At 43.8% G+C, this 13,427-nt stretch overlaps 1 protein-coding gene and 1 long non-coding RNA gene across 2 annotated transcripts in view; one reads left to right on the top strand and one right to left on the bottom strand.

The window, feature by feature from the left end:
- Polr3D (RNA polymerase III subunit C53) overlaps nucleotides 1–6,415 on the bottom strand; it is an 82,025-nt gene extending 75,610 nt beyond the window's left edge. Inside the window, exons 1-3 of the mRNA XM_050195762.3 lie at nucleotides 6,317–6,415; nucleotides 4,123–4,237; nucleotides 3,745–3,864 (exon numbers count right to left, since the gene is read on the bottom strand). Of these exons, the coding sequence (XP_050051719.1) occupies nucleotides 3,745–3,864; nucleotides 4,123–4,226 (224 nt within the window). The 5' untranslated portion in view covers nucleotides 4,227–4,237; nucleotides 6,317–6,415. The remainder of the gene's footprint in view (nucleotides 1–3,744; nucleotides 3,865–4,122; nucleotides 4,238–6,316) is intronic.
- Nucleotides 6,416–9,843: 3,428 nt separating this feature from the next.
- On the top strand, nucleotides 9,844–11,599 carry LOC129381089 (uncharacterized). Its single transcript, XR_008609319.1, has 2 exons — nucleotides 9,844–11,149; nucleotides 11,218–11,599. It is a non-coding gene; the product is annotated as an uncharacterized lncRNA (long non-coding RNA).
- The last annotated feature ends 1,828 nt before the right edge of the window (nucleotides 11,600–13,427 follow it).

Below are 13,427 nucleotides of genomic sequence, written 5' to 3'. Positions count from 1 at the left end.
CTCCTGCTGTCCAAAATTATGTAGACAGTGTCTCAAAGGGTTAAATTGGTGCATTCTATATCATGAGCATTGTACACTTTCCCACTGAAGCTGTCAGAATGGGTAAATAGCAAGAAAGTTCAAATACATTGCAGGCCACCTTGGAGTTCAAAGCATAGGCCTCAAACTTAAGTGCAGCATACACCTCTCCATTTGCAGGCTACATGACTAAGCAACCATGTATACGAACAATTGTTCAAGGCAGAAAAAAAAAGCCTTATCCAGTTACCCTGTCGGGATCCCACAAGCTCTTTTAGTAATGCACAACAGTTGACAGAAATGGATAGCATTAAAAGCAACCATCATGCATTTATTTTCAGACATTACATTCACAGCAAACTAAAGATGACACCACACCACAAATAAGAACACATTGATTGCACTAATACAATAGAACCTCATTGACACGTTATCTGAACTTATACCGATTTGCAGTAGCATGATAATATTAAACTATGAAAAGAGTTCTGTATACGGTACTGATTTTCCATTTGATTCAACGGGTACCACAAGGTTCTGTACTTGGTCCTTTCTTATTTTTAATTTATATAAACAGTATTGCTTCTAACGTCGATCACTCTCTTACAGTAAAATTACTCGCGACGACAATGTGATGTACAGTATTTTTAACAGCTCCTCTTGCCAAACACTGCTGAACAATAGCCTCTGTAAACGTGCGGACTGGTGCAAACGAAACAGCATGCAAATCAATTTTGATAAAACAGTTGCTATGGCAATAACCACAAAGAAAATGCCACTGTCTCATATGTATCACATTGCTAACAAAAGTATTCAGTCAGTAACGTCTGTCAAATATACAGGACTAACTATCACAAGAAACTTAAAATGGGATAAGCATTTGAAGAATGTTTGCACAACAGCATTTAATAAACTTTGCTTTGTGCACAAAAAATTAAGATATTCACCGTCAAGTGTTAAGCTCGAGGCATACCACACTGTAGTCCTTAAGTGCGCTTCCACAGTGTGGGACCCACACTACGTTAAAGATATTGCACAAGTAGAACGAATTCCGCACCTCGTTGCTAGATTTACTGTACCTGACTATCGATCTGCTTCATCTGTTACCGATATGCTGCAGCGACTGAATCTGGACCCCCTCCGTGTCTGCTGATAGATCGCGAGACTCAAAATGCTTTAATTGATCTATCAGAACATAATTGGTCTGCCACACAAAACTTATTTTTCCCGTGAACAACACAGGTCATCTAGAATTAATCACTCGGATGTTATGCGCCCGTACTTTGTGAGGACGAAGATGTTTTAGAAGTCTTTTTTCTTGCTCACAATTGAAGAGTGGAATTGTCTGCCAGCGTCTCTTGTTGATTGTACAAATGCAAATGCCTTTGTGAATTCTTTGTCATTGCACTTGGTGCAAAAAGAAAAAAAGAAAACCTATCGTGCTTGGGCAGCACTGCTGCCTGCAGTGTTTTGAAATAAAATAAGTAAATAAATAAATAAATATCCCATTCCCAACAACCACATCTAAAATAATTTGCAATGCAAATATGTTATTTACTACACTGCTGTGCCACTTAACTTAGTTCACTGTTCAGGTAACCACTGCCAGCATGCTTGTGCTCATAGCAGTGCATATTACCACCCACACATGTGCCTGCCGAGTAACAGCAATATAGGTGGAAGGGAGCTGGCAGAAACGGATTGAAACCGTACCGGCAGGTGACACACAAGCACGTTTATTCACAAATGCCATCATCACACCAGATCTTTTGTGCATGTGCACTGCACACTGAATACTTACAGTCACAAAGCACTCAGCTGTTGGACAGAAACGGTGTGCTGCCAGGTAATAAAGAAGAGACAGGAGATATGATATTCTTTTAACCCCTTACTGCATGAACTCTTATTTTATTGCGAAAAAATTAGATAGGCCTTTGTTTAGGCTACATATGCCAAAACAAGCTTCAATTTTCAAAATAAACGCATAGTTGCAATTTTATATGCAAAAGTGTAGTATCAGATATGATACACCATGCAGTTAGCGATATATTTTGTTGCCATGCAGAAAGGCACTCAAATTACACAAAACCTGCAAAAAATATCTGGACCATCGAAAAGAACTTGAAACCTTTTTGTAAAAAATAGGACATACTTTCTCCAGTTCCAGTTAGTACAAGTTTCTTGAAACTTGATGACATCATACTTGATTGACTAATAGGTAGGCCCAATAACTAGGCCAGAACGTTTGAAGTGCTTCCTTTTGTGTGAATTTTTGTTTTACAATGTCATAGAAACATGCGCTTTTTGATTGCACCACAGCAATGATGGTGTGCATACTTCTCCAGAGGACATTTAATGTGCAAGGGTTTCCGGGAGCCTGAAGGAGCAGAGGGGTCTTTGCATATTTGGCTATTATCCGCACTATCTTTGTTAAAAGACTGATCCAAGCCAGAAGAATGTGTTCTTCCTCTTCCTTCAAAAGCTTTTTGTTTCTGTTGTCAACTCATAGCACACGGCCGGCCCCATGCTATGTTTATTGCAACACTGCAGCATTTTCATTTTCTGACATATTCGTGACAATACTGGTGCTAAGAGACAGTACAGCATGTAAAAACATATTTTGCCATCAAATTGTTCTCTCGCAAGGAAAGAAATATCTGCTCTCTGCCGCAAAACAACCCATAACTGCATGCTCTATCATATCATGATCATCAGCCTATTTTTATGTCCCCTGCAGGACAAAGGCCTCTCCAAACGATCTCCAATTACCCCTGTCTAGCACCTGCAAATTTCCTTTTCATCACCCCACCTAATTTTCTGCCATCCTTGACTGCACTTCCCTTCCCTATACATCATATATGATGCAGCAATTAACGCTTGTGTCACAAAACAACCTGAATGTTTTTCTTGTTCCAAACATTACAGTAGGCCGATAAACAGCAAACAAACACCCTAGCAATTTTTGTGTGCTGATTTCAAGTGTAAAACGTCTGAATATAGCCACTCTATTTACTAACTTTTTTGGGGTTGTGTAATGAGCTGCTGTCAAATTCTTCAAGAATAGCTAAAACTACTTCCACCACCAAATCATCCCTTCATTATACGTCCCTCCACATTCAAAATAAGTAAAGCCCCATCCTCTGCTGTCACTTTTCCTGAAATGCAGGGGAGGTCCCTCTCATCTGCACTCCCCTCTTATCCCATCCAGTGCTAACAGACTCATCAGCTTCCAGTTGCACAGCCATAGTGCATGTGCATGCATCAGTGGTGTGTAGCACCACAAGAACACATCAGGTTTCCCTGCGAGGTACATAGTCCTCAGCTTCATGTTTTAAGCCACACTGTACTTGGTATTTGTTTTGAACTGGTCGCATTTAAAGGTGATGTTATTATTTATTGTTTGTGCTTTCAAGGAAATAAGGCTTTATAGGGTCGACAGCTATCCAATCAAAAAAAAAAAGAAGGGACAAAAATCTGGTGCTAGTACTTGTTTACGTTCCAATCGATTTGCTATTTTCAGAGCTGTTCTATACCTCAGCACCTAAGCAGCAGAGAATACATGTGTTGAAGATAACGAAGCTGGGTGAAGCCTAGCAGGGTTCCAGGAAATGGCTGTAGTTGTAATTCTCCATTTGGTAAAGAGGAAAGCTTTTTCATTTCTTAACTAATAGAACAATTTGTATGAACAACAACTTAACACCATAAATCGTAGTGGACAATACTCACCCTTCATCATCTCTACCCGAAGTGGCTTTTCTAGGTGCATCAACCTTAGGAGCAAAGGTTCTCTTCTGTCCAGGGCTTCCAGATAATGTTAAGTCTCTGGGTCCTCTCAAGGAAGGTAACCTGGAGGTAATAAAACAGCCCTCCTGCTTTGGCTTTCTGCAGCATGAACAAAAGCACAAAGATAAGTACAAAAGTTCAGTTCTTGCATAAAATATGCAAGCAAGGCAAACAAATGAAATCTGTTTAAAATTGGCAAAGTTCAATAGACATTCAATCATACCAATTTCTTGCCACCTGCATATTACAGCAATAATAAAGCATGTGCATGCACTGTCAGGTACTGGCTTCAAAGCCAGTACAGAAACTGTAAATAGCTACCGTGTCCCAGGGAGCAGGGGTGTCCCACTTCTACCAAGGACACCACGTGGGAGAGGAGGACTTGGAGCAGCCTTTGAGGGAGACCCGTTGGGAGTGCTACTCATTGCAGGCCCACCTGGGAGAAAAATGTTATACACAAATTCTAAGCAGAGTAAAGCCATGTCAATGGTGACTCACATTTAACATAACTTGTATATCCAAGCCAAGTTCAGTGATGAACATTGAAACTAGTGTGCTTGTGTGCAAATCGCAGCAGCAGCTCCTCAAAAGCTTTTCACCACAACAGCTTACTCTTTAAAATATTTAACTGATGAACAAGCTTAAAAGGCAAAAATAAATGAACAAGTGGTCTGCATGGAGCTGACAAAGCCCCCCTACGCAGTCTACTCCAAGTTTCCATAGCATCGTAATGGAGTGCGAAAATAATCTTATTTCTTAAAACACCAAGGACAAGAATATGACTGTTCTTTAATGTCTGTTCTGTTAATGGCATTTTTATTAACAGAAAGCAAAGGACAAATACCTCAGCCCAGCTTAAGGAGGTTGTTATGTCTGCCACAAATATTTTGGTGTAAATAGGAGTTCATTATCTGCAAACGGGATATTAAGCATAAAGTGACTCCTATGGCAGCATACAGTTAAGAAATGGTGTTTGCCATGCTACTTGCCCCAATCTTTTCACGTTTGTAAATGTTAAGAATGATGAATGATTAAATTATATTGTGAGGCTTAACATCCTGAAACAGCACAGTGGCTTGTGAGGGACACGGTAGTGGAGGGCTACAGATTAATTTTGACCACCTGGGGCTTCTAAACTTGCACCCAAAGGGTCGTACACGACCATTTCTTTTATTCCGCCCACATCAGAATGTGGCCACCACCTACAGGGAATCGAACCCTCAGTCTCACACTCAGCAGCACAACGCCATAGCCCCTGAGCCACCCTGGAAGGTGTAAATTATTACATTCTAGTGGTTTTACACTGGTCAGCATTGAAACAATACAAGCAAGCAAAAAAAAAGAAAGAAACAATCTTAAACACACCAAGACACTAGTGAGGAGAGCTTTATTCAACAGCTGATAAAGTTGTCAGTCTTGCTTTCTCTACCACCCTGAACACCACACATTGACAGTGACCCATGCTGGCATTACAGAACAACGCCTTTCTGTTCGAAACACAATGTGCAAGAAGTCGTCAGTATTGCCCTCACGACCATCTTGAACACCACACACCCAATCTGGTGTCACTGAACAATACCTTTCTGTTCGAAACATAATGTGCAAGATTATCACAAAACATGCAGACATGTCCTTCAATATTTGTATTGTGTGCTGCAATTAACATGTTGTGAAATCCCCATCACAACATTGAATGAACCTGCATAGAACTTTTCAATGAAATGTACGACAAAATAATTTTGTGGCAGTTCTTGATTATATTTTGTTTGGAATGCCTGGTTCTCTATTTATACTTTCTTCTAAAGGTTAGTTAATTACAGTCTCCAAAAAGCTCTTCCACAACATCATGAAATGAACAAAACAGTTCATGGTCTTTAACAGAAATGAAGTCAGCAAATTAACGCAAAAAACTAGGACACAAGAAGGAAGACTAGACAGGACAAGCGCTAAATCAAGTACTAATTCTTACAAACTCGCCCAAATTTCAGTTCTGTAGCAATTGACACCCGCCTAACTTAAGTTAGGCGGGTATCTCAAGGACTTTGTGCAAGAATGCAACAGCTGCAGAGTTAATCACGACTGTGCTTATGCCCCCAGTTTCAACCAACGAATAAAAAATTATGTACTTATAACCAAGCCCAATCAGAAAAGTGTCGAGGGGTCACTGTCATCTGCTTTTAACAGTATGTACAAGTTATGCTATGTTTACTCACTTCACCGCGGTTTCATACAAACGCTTGGATGAAACGCGGTCAAAACTGAACATGCCACTCGCGGCCGCATTCAGTGGTTGAGACAAGCAGCACGTAATAAAACAGGAGGCAAAGAAAGCGATAAATACACGTATTTTATGCACAGTGAACCCATACACACGTGTAACGACGAGAAAATGCAGGCTGACCGACAGTGGCATTATCACATATTCAAACTATCGGCAAATGCCGGCAAAGCCTCCCGAACGACTTCCGCAACATTATCCAAGCATACAAATTATAACGCGGAGAGAAAAACATACCTTCCACAGGCAATCGTTGCAACGCGTCGGCCGCGCTGCAGTGAGCAACGTCCCGATCACAACCGCGTGTCACGCAGGCGTAACGCCGACTGCTATTTCGACGGTGGACCGGCGGCCCGGCCCCGCACACTCTCAAGTTCAAGGAATGGCCACAGAGGGCGAAAAATCAATCGAGGCGCGTTTCAGCGCAAGCGGAACTACTGTAATTTGGCCGCATACTTTAATTTGTCCTTTCTCTGCTAGGGGCGCTAAAGATGCTGAATAGTGCCTCAAAAAATAGTGCCTCATTTTGTTTAGGCGTTGATTATCATAATGAATGTGGCGGAGGTTGAGGGTGTACGCTTGAAGGTACGTTTTTATGCCGTTGATCTCCATAACACCGTAAGTACGCAAACCGATGTCACAGAACACCCAATGCATCATTGTGTGTTCTCAGTCATCGTTTGTTTGCTGTACGCCTACTAATTCTTCATTTCTTCTTCAAGTGTTGTATTCTCCTTTTGTCCTTGTTCACTTGTGCTTCACTTACAGTATGTCGTTCCGTCAGCTGTAATGCGCATTTGCAAAACCAATACATGTTTGATAAGACGCAGTGGTTATCATAATTTCACTACACATGTATTAAGCTGGCACATATGGTTCAGATACAGATACCTGTATGCGGACTTGCACGACGTTGATGCGGAGATTAGGATAATTATGACACCCGTAAAGAAGAGAGAGCTGACGGCCGTAAGCTGTTGCGTTCTTTCCGCCAAACTACCCGGCTTGGTAGTGCTGTAAAGATGCTGTATAAAAGTGACACGCGGTTACAGGGAAATTATTATACTTAGCAGCCGACCGTACGTTTTGTCGCTTAGGTCTTCTTTCTTGTGCGTTTGTGCTACCCTTATTAAGAGCCATTTCTTGACTATGTTCTTGACTATGTAACCGCGTTTGTGTGGATGCGTAGACGTGTGCTTTTTGTTGTACTTGTAAAATGCAAATAAAAATTGGAGGACGCCTTCAAGAGTGGAACGCGACAGCGTTCCCGTCGACCCACCAAGGGGTGTAAGACATCGCGCTACGGCGCAGCGATCACTTATGAGGCGTCCTGCATCGGACTTTGCACCCACCAATCACGCGGTGAGCGCCGAGCAACGCAGCGTTCGGCGCGGCAACGAAACGTGCGCCTGAGCAAGCGGAACGAACCAAAGAACTCGGTGTCTCGGAGGGAGAAATTATCTACGCGAGCCAAACGTCGTGATCAGCACGGAAAGCCGGGCTGACGCCTCGATGGCATCGTCCTCTATCTCGCTTGGGAGCACCACGCAGACGCATGACTTACCGGAAGCAGCTCGGCACACATCGCAGGGGACGCTTTCCCACCAGACGCGCTACGGCGCAGCGATCAGACCAGAGGCGTCCCGCATCGGACGCTGAACCTAGGAATCGCGCTGTGAGCGGAAACAGGAGCCACCTCGCCAAAACGCGAGCGTGAGAGTGAGGAGTGAAGTTGAAAGGAGAGAGAGCGAGAAAACTTATCAAACGCAAGGGTACTGGGGCATCCTCGCACCGGTCCCCGCACGGCCCGAAGGGGAGAAGCGGGCGAGTGGCGCGCCACGTGTCGGAGCAGCGCCGCACATTGCGAGGAGGGGGTCTTCTTTGTTTGCCGCACGATGGCTCTGCGTGTGCGCAAAGCGCAGAAGAAATGTAGCGGAAACGTACTTCGCTACTCGTGTAACTGCGACTTCTGTAAGTTACATGCTCATAAATACCGATACACACCGTAGTATAACTTTCTACGGCACATTTCTAAGGCAACACCGCATTTACTAGAGGCGCTTTTGTACCGCTCTGAAGCATCGAACTCGTGGCTGAGTGGTAGCTTCTCCGTCTCACACTCCGGAGACCCTGGTTCGATTCCCACCCAGCCCATCTTGCAAATTGTTTTTTATTCATGAAGTGCCTCCCGGGATTTATCGCTCACGGCCAACGCCACCGACGCCGACGACACACCGGCTTTTCTGCTACACGAGCTCCTTAACGCTGTCGCGTTAGAATATTTTCAGGCTCACTCAATCTTTGGTGTCGTGTGCGTTCATTCCAGTCGAGGCCACCTGGAAACCGCATTCTGTCAGTAGCCCTACACGAAATGCAACAGCTGGACGTACAACTCGGCGGCACAACTCGGGGTAACGGTGGCGTAATAAACGAGAAACCGCTCGGGATGCCCTTAAAAGTCAGTTCAGAGTGTGCCTTTTCTCGATATGACTCAGCGCTACATATATTTGTAGGCGCTAAGTTTGCCACACAGCAACCAAACTGGCGGGAGCACGATGAGGCGCAGCAGCCAGAAACCCAGTAAAGCATAGAGTTAGTAGAACAACTCTAGAGGAAAAGCTGGGCCGGAAAAGTGGGAACCTCTAGGGCGCCGCCCTGTTGCTACTGGTCAATGTGGCCAGCGCAATTACTATTGAAAGAGCTGAAAACAAGTACAGGTCACCGTATGCTTTGTCATCTAAAAACGCATACCTGAGGTTTTATGAAGGTGGTGGGTTAATAACAAGTTTACAGAAAGCGATCACTAAGTCCGTGACTTATGTAAATCACGAACTACGCATTCATTTAATAAAGGATGATGCGAATTTCGGTTTCGAATCTGTTTTTTGGATGCGTAGTAGTTTCGTACAGTTTAGGTTTGACATGCGATCGCGCGTCGACATCGGACGCTATGGTACACTCGTGCCTTCTGTGCCACCGAAGCCCCGAAGTGCCCAGGCATATACCTTCACATGTAAGTAAACGAATGTATCTCCTTGTTGAGAATATCACGCGAGTAGGCAGCTCTTGTGGGGCATCACAATCGCTTGAGAAGCGTCACAGTAGAGTATTTTTCTACATGCGGAGCGGCGTTCTTATTTGCAGGTTTCCCTTCAGTAGGAAATTGCTGGACAGGCGGACCAGCGCACCGGAATTGTACTGGCGAAGCCACAAGCAACTCAAAGAATCTGTTTAATTGTTGCACTTTGAACAATCATGCTTCTACAAAGGCCACAGCAGAAAAACAGCCTGATGCCGAGTATTTCTGTGCCACGAAGTAATCAAGAGGCGAGTGCCTAATGCGGACGAAATCGAGTGCATCGAGACTTAGAACGACAGAAAGCTGAGCTAGTTGGTAAGGATTCATTATGCAAAACAGAGGTGAGGCGTGCAGACAGGACACAAGAGTAGAGAAGTGGGCGGCGCTCGTGTTGCATGTTTGCTTGTAAATACTCTATTGTGTCCTGTCTGCACGCCTCACCTCCGTTTTGCATAACGAGTGTATCAACCCACATATTAATAGCGTAGGCGTTTTATTAACTGTGCAATATTTTCAACACTTCCTTGCATGCCATTTCATGTGGAATATCTTTTTGGTCACAAATTTGTGCAGCGAATCTATTTGCATGATCGACTTCGGGCCTGTAGGTCCGTTCACTTGCACTTGATGCTGAGTCTTTTACATGTATCCATAAACTGCAGGTATGCACATCAGATCCCTGCGAGCATTTTCAAAATTCAGTTATTTTAGACAACAGGCACATATGCAATACTGACATAATCTCAAATACCACTAAGCAGCTGGGACACATTTTTGTTGACCATACTCGCAGGTAAAATAAGTAGATTATGTGAACAGCTCCAGCTCATTTTCCTTAAATCAGTGTGTACAAGGGGTATGCAAAAATAATTTTTTTCTCGCGCACCGATTCTTTTGCTGTATAAGCAAGAGAACCCACCATGTTAGTGTAACGTATCTTGTACATCACACTAATAAGTGCTTTAATTTACCAAGTGAGATGAGTTACTTTTATGGATCATTCAGTCATATCACACTGCAAGCTGCATTCATCAATCTTCAATTGGATTTCGCATGAAACATGTTTCCCTTTTATGCAGATATGCAATGGCAAGCCCTTCCGTGTGTTCCAAAGGTAAAATTTAAGCTCGAAATTAAAGAAGACATTTCTAGTCAGAAACAAGCAAAAATAGTGAATGCAGAATATCAGAAGCCCAAGGTACAGAAATTATGAGAAGTGTCGAATGATTTTAAGGAAAGAATGGTATTTGAAGATGCAAGGTTCTTTAGTGGAAATCAAGCAAGTCAGTATAGGTAGAATACTCTGAGAAATTATGCGAGTAATGGGATAGCACACAATGGGTCAGGAAATGCGTTGTTTTTCTGAAAAACTAAAGCTGATGACTGTCATATCATGAGTCACTTTAGCATCATGAGACTGCTGTTTGATAAATTCAGAAACAAACCAAAAAGCAAGCCATGCAAAAATAAAAAAAAAACTATTTAATGATGCTCTCTCCACACTGGAATAAATAATAAGAAACGGATCACGTCTAATGTGGACATATCAGACACCTTGTGAAACACTAAAGGAAAAATTCAGTTTCGAGCTATGGCACTTGCCGCATAGATGTGGGGGGCCTTGCACCAATAGTAATAGTTACCACTGCATCTAGAAATTTAAAGCATTCATGCAGACAAGGATGATTCTTTATATTTTTGGCTACCACTTCAAATGCCTCCACTAAGTGTTACAATGCTGCACGCTGCCATACTAAGGATCTCACAGCAACACTTGCAGGTAAACAGCAAAAGCAGTCAAAGTGCTGGTGTATTCTGGACACTGTTTTTGAAAACTTTTAGGCAAGAACAGTGCAAGAAACAGACATAAGAACTGCATTTATTTCTATAATTCCCCATTTGAATGCCCTTATTTTTTTCCTTCGACAATGCCTACGCCTAGCCACAGCAGCTCCCTCATACAGACTCCGCAAGCCAAGAGGCAAATGCAGGTAAGAGGCAAGAAGCAATAGCACTGGTATCGACATTCATCTAATTTCTTTCTTTTTATTTCGTTTAGGCAGCCAGCACACCCCGAACAGCCACCTTGACTGCGGGTGTGTCACCCTAGTCACCAAGGAAACATTTGAGGGAAAGCGACAGGCAATGTGAACAGCCACTTCTCCATGTAAACGATACTCCTTCTCTCGGATGACTCCTACGCCTTGCCACGCCAGCACACTTGTGCACAAAGATGCCGCGGAGGCACGTGCAGGTCAGAGGCAAGAAGCAGTAGCACTGGTGTCGACATTCACCCAATTTCTTTTTCTTATACCGAGGCAGCCAGCACACCTCGAACAGCCACCTTGACTGCGGGTGTGTCAGTAGATTCCTGTTGTACATATGCTCATAATAAACTTCAGTAAACTTGAACTTGATAATAAACTTGAAGGCAAATGGGACATTGATGCATTGTTTTTTTGAACATTTATTGTACACATACAATATATGTTATACTTTGCAGTGCTACAGAGCGTATTTTGAAGCTTCCCCCTATATTTTGCACCTTTAATTACGTATGTGTTGTGTGGCCCTCAGTTCAGTTCATGTTGTAGATGTTTTGTCTGTGTATCGCACATTGGCTTAAGCTCGTGATATCCACATACTTCTCTCACATATACAAAATAAAGTTCTATGTAGTCCTCAGTGTTACAACAAAAAATGAAAGTAAACAATCCGATCGTGGAATTGTGTTTATTACAGTCATTCCTATGACAGTTACTGACAACTTGAACTGGTCAATCTGTCCATAGCCTCCTCTATTTCTCAAAAATAAAGGAGGCTATGATCCATCATGGCAAGGAATTGTATGTATACATAAAAAAAAAGGGGGGGGGGGGGTATGTGTGTGTGTTTGTAGTGGGGGGTATAACAGGATTAGGGCGGTACGAAAAAAATGTACCAACACCGTCCTCTAGACCCATTCCGTTAAGGTACCGTAACAAAGCGCATTAATATGATGAAGTTCATACAACCAACTCTGATATTACTACACACGCCAGGCGACGCGAGCTACATTTGCCATGACGCATTCGCGACTGCACCGGATGCCCTCCATATTATTCTCATTAATCAAGCTAACTGCACCGAGGCAAAAGAAAGATTATGGGCGCAGGTGCCTTTAAAGTATCTCGACCTTGCGAGGCACTGCTGCGCGTGCCAGGGGAGCTGTCCGTGCGAACACTCCCTGGCACACACCTGCCTCGGCGGCCCCAACCTACGTACCGTTCTGCTTCGAGCTTTGATCCCCCCACTGTCCCTTGGGTGCCCTGGAGTTCCTGTGCCGCCTGCTTTATTATAATCTCAGGTGCTCTCCTGAGACTTCCGTTTGTCGGCTACATGTGCCCTATCAGTACTTATAATAATAAAGAAACCCGATCTATCGTCGCTACGATAGATCGCGAAAGCGGCTTTTGCAACATACCGCGCCCGTGCGAAGAGAATTACGGAACGCCAACGAAGAATCCACAGCTTCGAGCTCGTAACATCGTCGAGTACGTGACACTCCTGCAACAGGCATGACCGCTGAAAACCGCATACCGCCGGAAACTTCAACAGGATCATACCTTGGTTGCATAACTTCCACCTGTACGGCCAACATGGACCACACCCACACCGTCCCGCAACATAGAATAAAGAACCAACTTATAAAGCCCAAACACACGGCGGCACGCTCACATCACGACACTACTAGCGAGGCGCCATGCTGCTACGCTGCTACTGTTGCCGGATTAAAACTGACTACTGTCACCAAGTCTAGCAAGCGTCTCAGGAGCTGGCAACCTCGGCGCGTAGCAACATGGCGGCGCTCCTGCGGTTCCCGATTTCAATGCATGGGCCCTATGGGTAGCTTGTCCTCTAGAGTCAGTATAGTAACTCTATGCAGTAAAGCCACAGAACACCTGGTAAAGCGGCCATACTGTGCAAAACCCCGTTTCCGATGGGTGGATGGATGTTATGAGCGTCCCCTTTGGAACGGGGCGGTGGGTTGCGCCACCAAGCTCTTGCTACTATGCTGCCTAATATCCTACCTAGGCTAACCAATGAAAAAAGAAGAAAAAAAAACACTATGAACTACCACGTCCAAATTCTCTGATCCCCTATTGCGAACTGTGCTTTTGTACGTCTTTTGTCGTTCCCCTACTTTTCTTCCACCAATCCTCCAATCGCCTCTTACTAATGTCTATTGCGGACCTGCTTTACCACACTCTAAGAAGAGATTACACCCTT

Source organism: Dermacentor andersoni, chromosome 1, assembly GCF_023375885.2.
Source record: "Dermacentor andersoni chromosome 1, qqDerAnde1_hic_scaffold, whole genome shotgun sequence".
Classification (NCBI taxonomy): Eukaryota; Metazoa; Arthropoda; class Arachnida; order Ixodida; family Ixodidae; genus Dermacentor; species Dermacentor andersoni.
The sequence above is the reverse complement of the archived record's forward strand: the minus strand, read 5'-3'. Positions and strand labels throughout refer to the sequence as shown.